This window comes from Nannospalax galili, unplaced genomic scaffold (genome assembly GCF_000622305.1).
Source record: "Nannospalax galili isolate Female #2095 unplaced genomic scaffold, S.galili_v1.0 scaffold788, whole genome shotgun sequence".
Classification (NCBI taxonomy): domain Eukaryota; kingdom Metazoa; phylum Chordata; class Mammalia; order Rodentia; family Spalacidae; genus Nannospalax; species Nannospalax galili.
Window position 1 is genome coordinate 1,184,008 of NW_008359996.1, and position 12,117 is coordinate 1,196,124.

At 48.8% G+C, this 12,117-nt stretch overlaps 1 protein-coding gene and 1 non-coding gene across 5 annotated transcripts; both read right to left on the bottom strand.

Moving 5' to 3' along the window:
* On the bottom strand, positions 1 to 5,336 carry Prr14 (proline rich 14). 4 transcript variants are annotated; one of them, XM_008823846.3, is made up of 12 exons: positions 4,985 to 5,336; positions 4,162 to 4,234; positions 3,873 to 4,041; positions 2,995 to 3,107; positions 2,734 to 2,923; positions 2,452 to 2,495; positions 2,154 to 2,263; positions 1,179 to 1,767; positions 974 to 1,043; positions 806 to 897; positions 485 to 556; positions 1 to 398 (listed from the first exon to the last, which is right to left on the bottom strand). In XM_008823846.3, exons 1-12 carry the CDS (start codon positions 5,256 to 5,258, stop codon positions 122 to 124), a joined length of 2,073 nt encoding a protein of 690 aa, XP_008822068.1. In that variant the 5' UTR covers positions 5,259 to 5,336; the 3' UTR covers positions 1 to 121. The 4 variants fall into 4 exon arrangements, with proteins under 4 accessions (XP_008822068.1, XP_008822066.1, XP_029414929.1 ...); XM_008823844.3 differs by having other exon boundaries at positions 2,154 to 2,359; positions 4,985 to 5,334; XM_029559069.1 differs by lacking the exon at positions 4,985 to 5,336 and adding an exon at positions 4,872 to 4,935 and having other exon boundaries at positions 2,154 to 2,359.
* A 2,559-nt stretch (positions 5,337 to 7,895) lies between these two features.
* On the bottom strand, positions 7,896 to 7,999 carry LOC115068584. Its single transcript, XR_003847925.1, has one exon. It is a non-coding gene; the product is annotated as a small nucleolar RNA U13 (small nucleolar RNA).
* Positions 8,000 to 12,117: the final 4,118 nt, after the last annotated feature.

Below are 12,117 nucleotides of genomic sequence, written 5' to 3' on the forward strand. Positions count from 1 at the left end.
TGAAGGAATCAGAAACATATTGAAAACTTTACTAGGAAAAAAAAAATACAGCTGACCCAGGGATTTTTCCCTTCCCTCAAGGATGGATACACTATGCTTGCTGGACAAAGAGTTGGCGCTCCTAGGGTTGATGGTAGTGTCTCCCATCTATTTCTTCCTCCAGGAGCAGGGCATCTAGTTCCTTCAGCCGTTGCTGCAGCAGAGGTTCCACATCCTGGTTGGGTGCCAGGTTGGGAGTAAGGGTCCTGCCAGCTGCAGTTCGGACCCTTCGAGATGGCCTCCGGGATCGAGGAAGGCTACTGTCCCGAAATTCTACAGCCCGCCGGAGCTTCCTTGAACTGGTAAAAATTAGTGTCCCATTGCGCTCCCGGGGTTCCTCAAAGATGGTCTCAAAGGTCCTGGACCAGGCAAGGAGAAGAGCTGTTTATCAGCATACCCCCTGGCTCTAGCCAGCTGCCTCCCTCAAACCTTCCAAGTTTCTCACCTCCTAGTTGTGGGTGATTGATAATTCTTATTTGTATAAATTTCTTCCAAGCTGAACTCCTTCTTGTTTAACCTGGGAGCAAATACCAGAGGCCATTGAGAAACACTGGGCAGAGTAGCCTGAAGAAGGGATAGGTTCAGCCTGATCTAAATGTCAGTTTCTGGGCCACGCCATGGACAGAAGTGATGTCTGAGGAAGTTCTAAGCCAAGTCATGTCATGCCAAATTGAATCTTCCTGGATGAACTATGCTCCCTGGGAGGAGACAAGGCCACACTTCAGGGGCTTGGTCAAGGAAGCTCCTGGCCCTCTGAGCCTCTCACCTGATTGGTCGAGGCAGCCCCATAGGAGTAAGGTTTGGTTGTGGACGGACCGGTGTCCTGCGTATTCTGAATCCAGAAACCTTTCCTGTGGTCTGCAAAAATGAGGCAGAGGGTGAAAGAAATGCACAGGCTCAGGCCCCACTTGGCTTCTGTCCTTCTACTCCTTACCTTGGTCTCTGGGTCAGAAAGCACCTGGTCTTTTGAGGTTCTTGACTTCTTCCCCTTGGTTGAGCCCAATCTGCAGACAATGTCAAAGCTCAGGGACAAAGAGAATTCACAGCAGTACACCCATCTCTGACCCAGTTTACTTAGGGAAGGAGGCCAGGCACAGGCTCTGGCCAAGGCTTTCAGGAGGGTTTATTGATAGCACTACCTGGGCTCTGCTGGTTCGGAGAAGGAAGAAGTGGATGCAGTGGACGAACAGGATGTAGTGAGAGAAGGGGAGGCTCCCACTCCTCCCAGAGGGAAGACCTCTTTCCGGAGACAGGGCCGAGGAGGTGGTGGAGTCCACGCCATCTCCCCACCACCCACAGTGTGCCTCCGAGGCCTGGGTCGGCTTGGCTGGGGTGGAACCAGGGCCCAGGTGCAGCTGCCTGGACCAGGGGGCCCCAGATCAGGGCAGGAGTAGCTTCGGCCCAGAGACAGCTTAGAGAGAGGTGTTGGGGAATTGTGGTCCTGAGTTCGCCACTGGCGGATAGGGGGCCGAGGGCTGACAGAAGCAATTCTCTCAGAAGCCCTGGACTGCTCAGCCTCTGAGATGGCAATCTTCAACTCCAACTTCATGGGGGCCGATGGGGGTGGGGGTTGTGGGGCTTTGTTAGGTGTGAGGAAGATATCAGCAAAGCTCTCCAGCTTGGAGCGGACAGATCGGAAGAGAGGGGCCAAGCCCCAGGGACTGAGGCGGGGACGTAAAAGGCTGGACAGTGGTGGGGTCGATGGGGGCTCCAGAGCAGGATCTGGGGCTGAGGAAAGGAGAGGGTCACAGGTGGGCATTCCTCAGCCACAGGTGGGTTATGCACCACCTCAGCTGCCTCAGTCTCTTCCCTAAAACACTAACTAATCTGTCTCCAGAGGAATGAACCTGCTCCTAAAATCCTGTGAGGAGAAGTTAAACCTGAAGCCTCTGGGGCTGGGTATGTAGCTTTGTGGTAGAGTGTTTGCCTAGCATGCCCTAGGCCCTGGCGTTGGTCAATGTCAAGCCTCTGAAGCCCAAATCCCATTTTCATACATTATGTTCTGCCCTGGGATAGGGATAAGCCCCACCTATAGGTCTGCTTCTCCCTCATGCATCAAGCTCAAGTTGGATGTTCCTGACACCCAAGTCTCTTCCCTCTACTCAAGTGCTTACCTGGTAGCAGGCTCTCTGGGGGATCTTCAGGTACAGTGGAAGGTTGCAATGGAGGTTCTAGGTCCTTGGCTGCAGGCATTGGCTGGTGAACTGTTGCCATAGTCTCATCTCTGGGGTGAAGGGGCAAGGTAAGGGCTGGGGGAACTTCCAAGTCCAGGTCCCTCCTAGGCCAGTGCCTCCCCTGTCCCTTAAGGCTTCTGAAGATGCTACAAGGAAGGGTTAGATAAGTAAATCCTGATGCCTCCAGCTTTGGGTACCTGGATGATGGCTTTGATAATCCATTCCCCAGCCCACTCACCTTTGAGCTGGGACTATGAAGTTGGACCCATCATCAGCAAAGCCCTGGATATAAACAGGGGAGGTTTGAGGGATAGAGAAGCCATCTTTGGCTTCCTCAGCTCTCCATGTCCTAACTCAGTTCCCATATCTGCTTGGGTACATACCAAAGGCTTTTTCATATAACTTTCATTCAGGTAATGTCTGCTACCTAAAATGCTGTTGCCCTTGTCCTCAGAGACCCACCCCAGACTCATGCTTGCCCTTGCTGACCCCCAGACATCCTCACCCAATGTTCTCAAACCTCAGCTGGTGGTCTGGGACTGGCAATGTCTTCTAGTACTACCACCAAGGTGGGTTGGGGGACCCGATCCATCTTTTGTGAAGGGCTCTCCTCTGGGTCAGGGGTTTTCTTTGATCTGAGCCTTGAGGTGGAAGAGGACTTGTGGATGCGGCTCAAGGGTTCGCGGCACAAATGCAGTGGGTCAAGAGGCCTAGAAAAGGAACAGGAAGATCAGTGGGCCCAGCTGTGTCCCTAGCTTATTCTCTAGCCTGCCATACTCACCTGGACCACTTGACCTGTTGGGGTGGCGAAGCAGGTGACTGTCTGCAGACAGAATCCTGATGATTGCTGTGATACAGTGGGATGGAAGTGTCTTCTTGAGATTTCAGGGGGACCTAGGAGAGGAAGAACTGTTAAAAACAAGGCATGGTAGCTCATGCCTATAATCCCAGTACTTGTGAGGCTGATGCAAGACAAAACAAAAAATAGCAAAAAGCAAGATGATGGAATGGGGCTGGACTAGACAAGGTCTCTAGCTACAAAGGTGACAGAGATTGTAACTAGAATTCACTCAAATCCCGAAAGAAGTGATTTGGTCTGAATAGGGGTTAGATATTAGAGTCCTGAGATACAGGTGTGAAATGTCTATCATCTTCTAAATGTCTCTAAAGTTCTGGAGAAATGAAAAAGAGAGGGTGACATTGGATAGCTCACTGGTCTCTTGTTGTTTTTTTCACAGGGCCTCCCTAGGCTCAGACGGCCTGGAAGTCACTCTGTGGACCAGTCTGGCCTCCATCTTACAGAGATCCCCCTGCCACTGCCTCAGAATGGCTGGGATTAAAGGCCCAGCCACTGCACCCAGAACTGGTCTCTTTTGAACCTCAGTTTTCTTATCTATGCAGTGAGGCCAAAGACATCACCAGCATGTTTCCCAAGGGGGAGGATAGAAGAATTTCTCATAGATGTGGTTCCTGCTCAATGGGTGCAGGGGAGGCTGACCCACTGGAGACCCTTCTCAGTTCTAGGCTGGAGTAACCGGGATCTATGCATTAAGGAGGCTGCCCCAATGATGGGTTAAGGATTCTGGTCTGACTTTGGTACTGAGCTGGGCAGAGGTGGGGGTGGGGAAGGGAGAGCGGTCTTTCAGTTAAGGGGCTCACCATGTCGGCAGCCATGACATCTTCCAGCACCACGGCCAGGACCCGCCGAGAGGCCTTTTCCAGGGGTGAAGGAGCCCCCAGGGGTTGCAACCTCGGTCTTTTCGGGCTCCTGGCTTCGCATAGTGCTCGAGCTAGGGGCTGCCGGCACAGACTCGGCTGTCTAGAAGGGCTGGAGGGTGAAAGGAGACGGCAGTTGCCTGAACCTGTCGTTGGCTCTGTAGGTGTCCGGTAAGGCTTCCAGGATCCCCGACTCCCGGGCTCAAGACAGGCGGGCGGGGTGCGCTCTCACCTGGAGTCCCCAGGCAAGTCCATGGGGGAAGCGGCGGTTCCGGGGGGGTCCCTGGGGGATCCCAGGCTGCGGCCTGGGGTAAGGGGGGAGCAGGGGAACGGGGAGTAAGGGCCAGCCCCTCCCCCGGGCTCCGCCCTTCATGGTCCGCCTGCGGCTCCCGGTAGCCCACAGGCCCTTCCGCGGAAGGGCGCCCCCGGGTGGCCGCCCGGAGCGGGTGTCCTCCAGCTGCCGCCGCCCGGATCACTCGGGCCCTGCCGGGCACCTGCCGCGAAACCGGATGGCGGAGGTCGCAGCTCTCCCTCGGCCCGAGCCTCCAGAGCCTTTGTCCCTGCAGATTCCTCCCTGAGATCCTCTGGGATCCCGGTCCTGGGAGGCTCCGTTTCCGCTGGATCCCTCCGAGATCCTTGCCGCCCTCTCAAGCGAGGACTCAAAGAAATGACTTCGTGCTAACAGTCCTCTCTCCCACCAGATCCCCTAAACTGGATCCCCTCGTTCAGACTCCCAATCAGGAGCCGCGCGGCGCCCTCCTCCGCAGGAACGCTTGTAGCAAAGTTCCCCTCGGACAGAGGAGGCCGGCGTCCAGCACCGAACTCCGTCTGCACCCCGGGGGGGCACACACTGTCAAACCCACAGCCCTTCGCTCCAGTCCTGGAAAGACCCGCCCACGGACAGCATCCCACCCCAAACCCCCGCCCTGCCTGGATCCCCACCCAGCGTTCTCCGGATCCGGGAACCAGATGGTTCAAATGTTTCTTCTCCGCCCTCCTCCCGGTCCTCTGTCCAGTCGCTAGATTCTCCCCTCCCCCGCCCCCCAGCCGCTCACCGTAGCGTCCCAAGAATCCCGGGTCTTCCACAGCTCGCACCTCTGGCTCCTTTAAAATCGGCCTCTCCAAGCTCTGTCCAACCGTCAGGGGCCTTCTTCTCGGTATTTCTGGGCACCGCCCAATCGCCGGTCCCGGTCTTCCGGGGTTATGAGAAACTAAGTGAAGCCGCCTGGCGGCCATTGTACCTAGGGGCAAGAAGCTAAACTGGGTCAGGACCGCCATTATAATTGAGGGCAGACATCGTAGTCCGGGATGAGCCTTAGTCGACCTCATAGCGTCATTTTTCGAAGGCCAGTCAGTGGCCAGCTACTGTGCCTGGTTTCTTGATCCATCGAGACAGCTGTAGTGAAGCTAAAGCCTTTTGTAAAGGCATGTCTCATAGTTTTTTCTTGTTCCTAGGCCAATAAATGTCAGTTGAATGCTAACAACTTGAGAAATCCCTATTAGAGAGGCATCATTTGAAGCAGGTTCTGGTACCATCCTGGGCTGCTCAGCTGGGTTTCCACTGGGTTTGTGGGTGGAGGAAAGAGTCCCTAAACACCCAAGATCAACACTAGGGTTGCTGCTGCCTCTGGCTCCCTGCCTTGTTCAGTGTCTTGGAGAGACTGGGCTGAACCTAAGTGGGGAGGAGGATGCGTTGAGTGAGCTTCATTCACATGAGTGCTATACTAGTATCTGCAGGTCACTCAGAAGGCTATGAATAGGGGTCCATTGCAGGAGATCAATAACCAGCCTTAGGTTGCTTGGTGGAACAGGTTCAGCTTCTCTCTTTCTGTTCTGGCTCCAGAAATCACTCAAGAGGAGCCTGTCTAATGAGAGGTGTCAGTTGTCTTTAGAAATGAGGAAGAAGGAATAGAATCCCAATACTGGAAAGACTGCATCATAGACCCTTTATCAGGAGACTGTGGTGGGGAGGAAGAGGGGATTGACTGATTTGCACTGTGAATATGCCTTCAACTACTTAACCAAAACACCTAACTTCATTACTTATTCTCCAGGATACCCTGCTTCAAGCCAGTCTTCGTGTGTGTGTGTGTGTGTGTGTGTGTGTGTGTGTGTGTGTATATGTTGTGTATAGTGTATGTACATATTCATTCTGGTATGTGCATGTGGAGGCCAGAGGTTACTTCGAGGTGTTTTCCTTAATTGCTCTCTACCTATTTATTTATTTTTTGGTGATTTTGAGACAGAGTCTCCCTGTAGCCCCAGCTAGCCTGGAACTTGATATGTAGACTAGGCTGGCCTTGAACTCACAGAGATCTGCCTGCTTCTGCCTCCTGAGTACTGGAATTAAAGGTGTGTGCCACCATGCCCAGCTACCTTTGTTTATTTTAAAATATTTATTTTTTTATTTTATGTGTATGCGTGTATTGCGTGCATACAGGTAAGTGAACCCATGTTGTGCAATGCCCTTGGAGGTCAGAAGAGGCCGATGGATCCCCTAGGACTGGAGTTATGGACAGTTGTTAGCTGCCATGTGGGTGCTGGGATTCAAACCCGGGTCTTCTGTAAGAACAACCAGTGTTCTCAACCACTGAGCCATCTCTCTAGCCCCTTATTATTTTTATTTTATGTGTATGAATGTATTGCTTGTGTGTAAGTGCACCCATGTCATGCAGTGCTTGAGGAGGACAGAAGATGGTGTCAGATCCCCTGGAACTGGAGTTACCGACGGTTGTTACTCACCATGTGAGTGCTGGGAACTGCCAGTGCTCTGCTCTTAACTGCTGAGCCATCTTTCCAGCCCCTGTACTACTTTTAAAGAAAGAGAGAAATTTTGAATTACATTTATTTGTCTTACTTATTTATGTGTGTGCTTATATTTGTGTGCACGAATGTGCCATGGTGCGTGTGTGGAGATCAGAGGACAATTTGTAAGAATCTGTTCTGTCCTTTCACCATGTGTGTCCCTGGGATCAAACTCAGATCATCAGGCTTTGTGGCAAGTGTCTTTACCCACTGAACCATCTCCCAGGCTCTATTTGTTTTTACCAGTAGTTGGAGACTCAGTTATTAACTGATGAACTTCAGGTTCCCCCTCCTCCCCTTCCTTCTCCCCTTTTTCCTCTTCCTCCTTCCTCCTCTCCTCCTTTTCTTCTTCGTTTCTGTTTTGTTTTTGTTTGTTCCTTTGAGACAGGATCTCACTCTATAACTCAAACTTGCCTGAAACTTACTATATAACCCAGACTACCTTTGAATTCCTGAACCTCCTGCCTTCACCGCCCAAGTGCTGAGAATACAGGTGTGTCCTACCACGCCCAGCTGTGGCCTCTTTTTATGTTTTCTATCCTGCATTTTTGAGAACTCTTTTTAGTTTGTATTATCCTTGATTGGCAGAATTGTGTCCATTACAAAGATATGTTCAAGTCTTAATCCTTCCCCCTCAGTTCCTGTGAATGTTACCTTATTTGTAAGTACTTTGCAGTTGAAATCAAGTTAAAATGAGGTTGTACTGGATTAGCAGAGGACATAATCCAATAGTGTGTCCTTATAAGAAAAGGGAAATTTGGACAGAGGCACAGAGAAGGCCATGTGAAAGTGCATAGATCCAGGCGTGGTAGCCCATGCCTGCAATCTCAGCACTCAGGAGGCTGAAGCAGGAGGATTGCTGATAGTTCAAGTCCAGCCTGGGTCATATAGTGAAATGAAGGCCAGTCTAGGATGCATATTGAAACCCTGTGTCTCAAAACAAAAACAAAACACAACGCACAAAGAGTCAGTTATTTCTTTTTCTTTTTCTTTTTTCTTTTTTTGGTCTTTTTAAGACAGGGTCTCCCTGTAGCCCTAGCTATCCTACTCTCTATGTAGACCAGGCTAACTTCAAACTCACAGAGATCTACCTGCCTCTGCCTCCCAAGTGCTAGGATTAAAGGCGTGCACCACCACACCTGGCTATTTATTTATTTTTCATGTGAGACAGGTAATGTGCCAACTTTGACTTCATAACAAGGTTTGTGGAAAGCACATGTCATGAAATGTGAACACCCAATCACACTCATGAACCAAAAAAAAAAAAGTCTATTTGTGTGTGTGTGTGTGTGTGTGTGTGTGTGTGTGTGCATGCTGGTGTCCACAGGGGCCAGAAAAGATCATTGGATTCCTTAGAGCTGGAGTTATAGGTGGTTGTGAGCTGCCAGGATCACACAGTAGAAAGCAAGGACTGAGCCTAGGAAGCTGCACACACACCATGGCATGTATGCACCTGCATTCAAATACACACATCACACATACAATAATAATAAAATTTAAAAAAGAAAAAAAGGACATTTTTTTTTTCATTCTTTTTTTTTTTTTTTGGTTTTTTTGAAACAGGGTCTTCCTGTTGCCCCAGTTGGCCTAGAACTCACTATGTAGACCAGGCTGGTCTTGAACTCACAGAGATCCACCTGCCTCTGCCTCCCAAGTGCTGGGTCTACAGGTGTGTGCCACCATGCCCAGACTTTTTTTTTCTTTTTAAAAAATATTTTATTATTTTTATGTATGTGAGTATATTGCCTGCATGTATGTAAGTTCACCCATGTTACACAATGCCCACAGAGGTCAGAAGAGGGCGTCAGGTCCCCCGGAGCTGGAGCTACAAATAGTTGTTGTTAGCCACCAATGTGGGTGCTGGGAACTGAACCCAGGTCCTCTACAAGAGCAGCTGCTGAGCCACCTCTCCAACTCCTAGGCTGCTTAACAAAGGACATCTTAAATAGAGTTTTTGTTTGTGTGTTTTGTTGAAACTGTTTAGTATTTGTGTATGTGAGTGTATGTATGTGGGCACATGAGTGAGGTCAGAGGATAACCCTCAGAAGTTAGTTCTCCCATCCTGTAGGTTCTGGGGATCAAATTCAGGTAGTCAGACTTGGAGCCAAGTGCCTTTACCTGCTGAGCCATCTTACCAGCCCTTCATGCAATCTTGAACTTGCTCTATAGTCGTGGATGATCTTGAATGTGTGGTTCTTCTGTCTCCACCTTCCAGCGCTAGGATTACAGGCTTGTACCACTACTCTCAGAGTTATTAAGTTTAAATTTTTTAAAGTTACATTTATTTAGGGGCTGGAGAGATGATTCAGTGGTTAAGAACACTGGCTTACAGCCGATGCAGGTCTGATTCCCAGCACTCACAAGACTGCTAACAACCATATGTAACTCCAATTCCAGGGAAACCAACACCTTCTAGCCTCTGCAGACGTTGCATGCACTCGGTATACCTACATACATGCAAGGCAAAACACTCATATACATAAAAAATTTGAAAATTACATCTATTTATCAACCTATGTATCTATGTATGTATTTATTTGTGTGTACGTATGACCATGTCATGGCACGAATGCAGAGGTCAGAGAACAACTTTGTGGAGTCAGTTCTCTCCTTCTGCCATGTGAGTCCTGGTGATTGAGCTCAGGTCATCAGGCTTGGTGACAGGCATCTTTACCCTCTGAACTGTCTTGCCAACCTTGAATTTAATTTTTAATAGGCAATACATTTATGATTTATAATTTGTCTGCAGTGCTGGGGATCAAACTCAGACTTTGCATGTTAAGCAAGCAATGCAGCACTGAGCTACATCACCAGCCCATAGTTTTCATTTTAAAAATAATATTTTGAGTCCTATACAGTGGTATGTGCCTGTAATCCAGGACTCTTAGGAGGCTGGAGTAGAAGCATCACTTGTACCCATGAATAAAAGACCAGCTTAGGCAACACAGTGAGGACCCCACCCCCACCTCAAAACAAAAACTAATTTTCTATTCAACCCTGTCTCACCACAAGAAATTATTTATTCATTAGATTCTTATCTATTCTCCGGAGTCTTTTAGTACACATAAAACAAATGATACCTATTCTTTCTCCCCTGTTTAGACTTGTAGTTCAGTAGCTATCCCCATAGCTATTTTTTAAATGAGAGTTTAAGTTTTTTGTGTCACTGGGAATCAAGCCTAAGACATTATACATACTAATAGGTACTTGACCATACAGCTACATCTCTGACTCGAAGCTATTAAGAACCAGGAAAAGGCTACAGTTGTAGTTCAGTGTAGAGGCAGGCCCTGCACTTTACAAATGAGGGTTGATAGGGGCTGGATAGATGACTTAGCAATTAAGAATGAGTACTGCTCTTGTAGAGGACCCTTCAGAGTTGGGTTCCCAGCACTCATGATGGACAGCTCACAGTACATGTAAATCTAGCTCCAGGGGATTTGATGCCTCTGGCCTCCTCAGCCACCTGCACTCATGTGCATATACCCACAGGCAGACACATACATATACACATAATTAAAAATAATTTTTGAAAATGAGGGTTGGGGCCAGGCATGGAGGCACATGCCTTTAATCCCAGCACTTGGGAGGCAGAGGCACAGATAGATAGAGGCCAGCCTGGTTGATATAGCAAGTTCCAGTCCAGCTGAGGCTACAGGGCAACCCTGTCTAAAAAAGACCAAAAAAAAAAAAAAACCTTTGATACAACCAATAAATAAATAAAGAGGGTTGGGGCCTGCAACCTGGGAACGTAGCTGGTGATGCAATGCCTTTTCTTCGCACATGTGGGGCTCCTTGGAAAGACTTGTTTTGAAAGAAGGGTGGGGCAGAAGCCTAGTTTCAGGAATGTGTTTTCATGTGCCTGTGCACACAAATGCACTGCAGGTGGGGGTGATGGAAGCATAGATGTGATCCGATAGCTAATAACAGAAAAGCAGTCAAACACAGGGAGCAGTAATATCTAAGGAAGAGGGAAAGAATGAAAGGAGAGGCTGAGGATCTGGTAAAATGGGCAACGAGTGTGCCATGCCCTCACTGCACAGTTCAGCTCTGGAAAGCCTTGGGAAGAACAAAGTATAAAGTTATCAATTTTCTCTCTGTCTCTGTCTCTCTCTCTCTGTCTTTTTCTTTTAATTTTTTTTTTTGGTCTTTTTTGAGACAGGGTCTCCCTGTAGCCCCAGCTGTCCTAGAACTCACTATGTAGACCAGGCTGGCCTTGAATTCACAGAGATCTGCCTGCCTCTGCCTCCGGAGTGCTGGGATTAAAGGCGTGTGCCACTACGCCTATTTCTTTTAAATATTTTATTTATTATTTTTATTTTATGTGTATGAATGTATTGCCTGCATGTATGTCAGTGCACCCGTGTCATGCAATGCCGCGGAGGTCAGAAGAGGGCTTCAGATTCTCCTGGAACTGGAGTTAAGAACTGTTCATAGCCGCCATGTGGGTGTTGGAAATCAAACTTGGGTCCTCTGCAAGAACAGGGTCTCCCTGTAGCCTCAGCTGTCCTGGAGCTCACTATGTAGATCAGGCTGGCCTTGAATGCACAGAGATCTGCCTGCCTCTGCCTCCAGAGTTCTAGGATTAAAGGTGTGCAGCACCACACCCAGCTTCGATTTTCTCTCTCTCTCTCTCTCTCTCTCTCTCTCTCTCTCTCTCTCTCTCACGCCCCCACACCAATCTCTCTCTCTCTCTCTCTCTCTCTCTCTCTCTCTCTCTCTCTCTCTCTCTTCTCTTCTCTTGACTCTTACCTGATCAGACAAGTCTCATTATGTTGACCAGGCTGGCCTCAGAATGATTTTTTAAAAAGATTTATTTATTTTAAGCTGGGCATGCTGGCACATGCCTTTCATCCCAGCACTCAGGAGGCAGAGGCAGGCAGATCTCTGTGAGATCCAGCCCAGCCTGGTCTCCATAGTGAGTTCCAGGCCAGCTGGGGCTACAGGGAAACCCTGTCTTTAAAAAAGATCAATAAAAAGGATTTATTTATTTAAGTGTATGTGTGTGTGCTTGTGTATATATGTGCACCACATGTGTGCAGGTGCCCACACAGGCCAGAAGGGAGTGTTGGATTCCCTGGAACTGTATTACAGGTAGCTGTGAACAGCTTGATGTGGGTACCAGGAACTGAACCCAGGTCCTCTGCAAAGAGTAGTGCTCTCTCTTAAGTGCTGACTGTTATAGGACAGAGTTTGTAAAAAATCACCAACACCACTTTAAGAAAAGTAGCAAGGTAAATTTTAATTTTCGACCGGCCGGGCTGTCTATCTCAGGAGTAGAAGCAGCCCTGGTGATTGTTAAGTTAGAGTTTTTATAGGATTACAGAATTATTATTAAAACAGGACATTTGTGAACCAATCAGGTTTGTACAACATAGCAGAA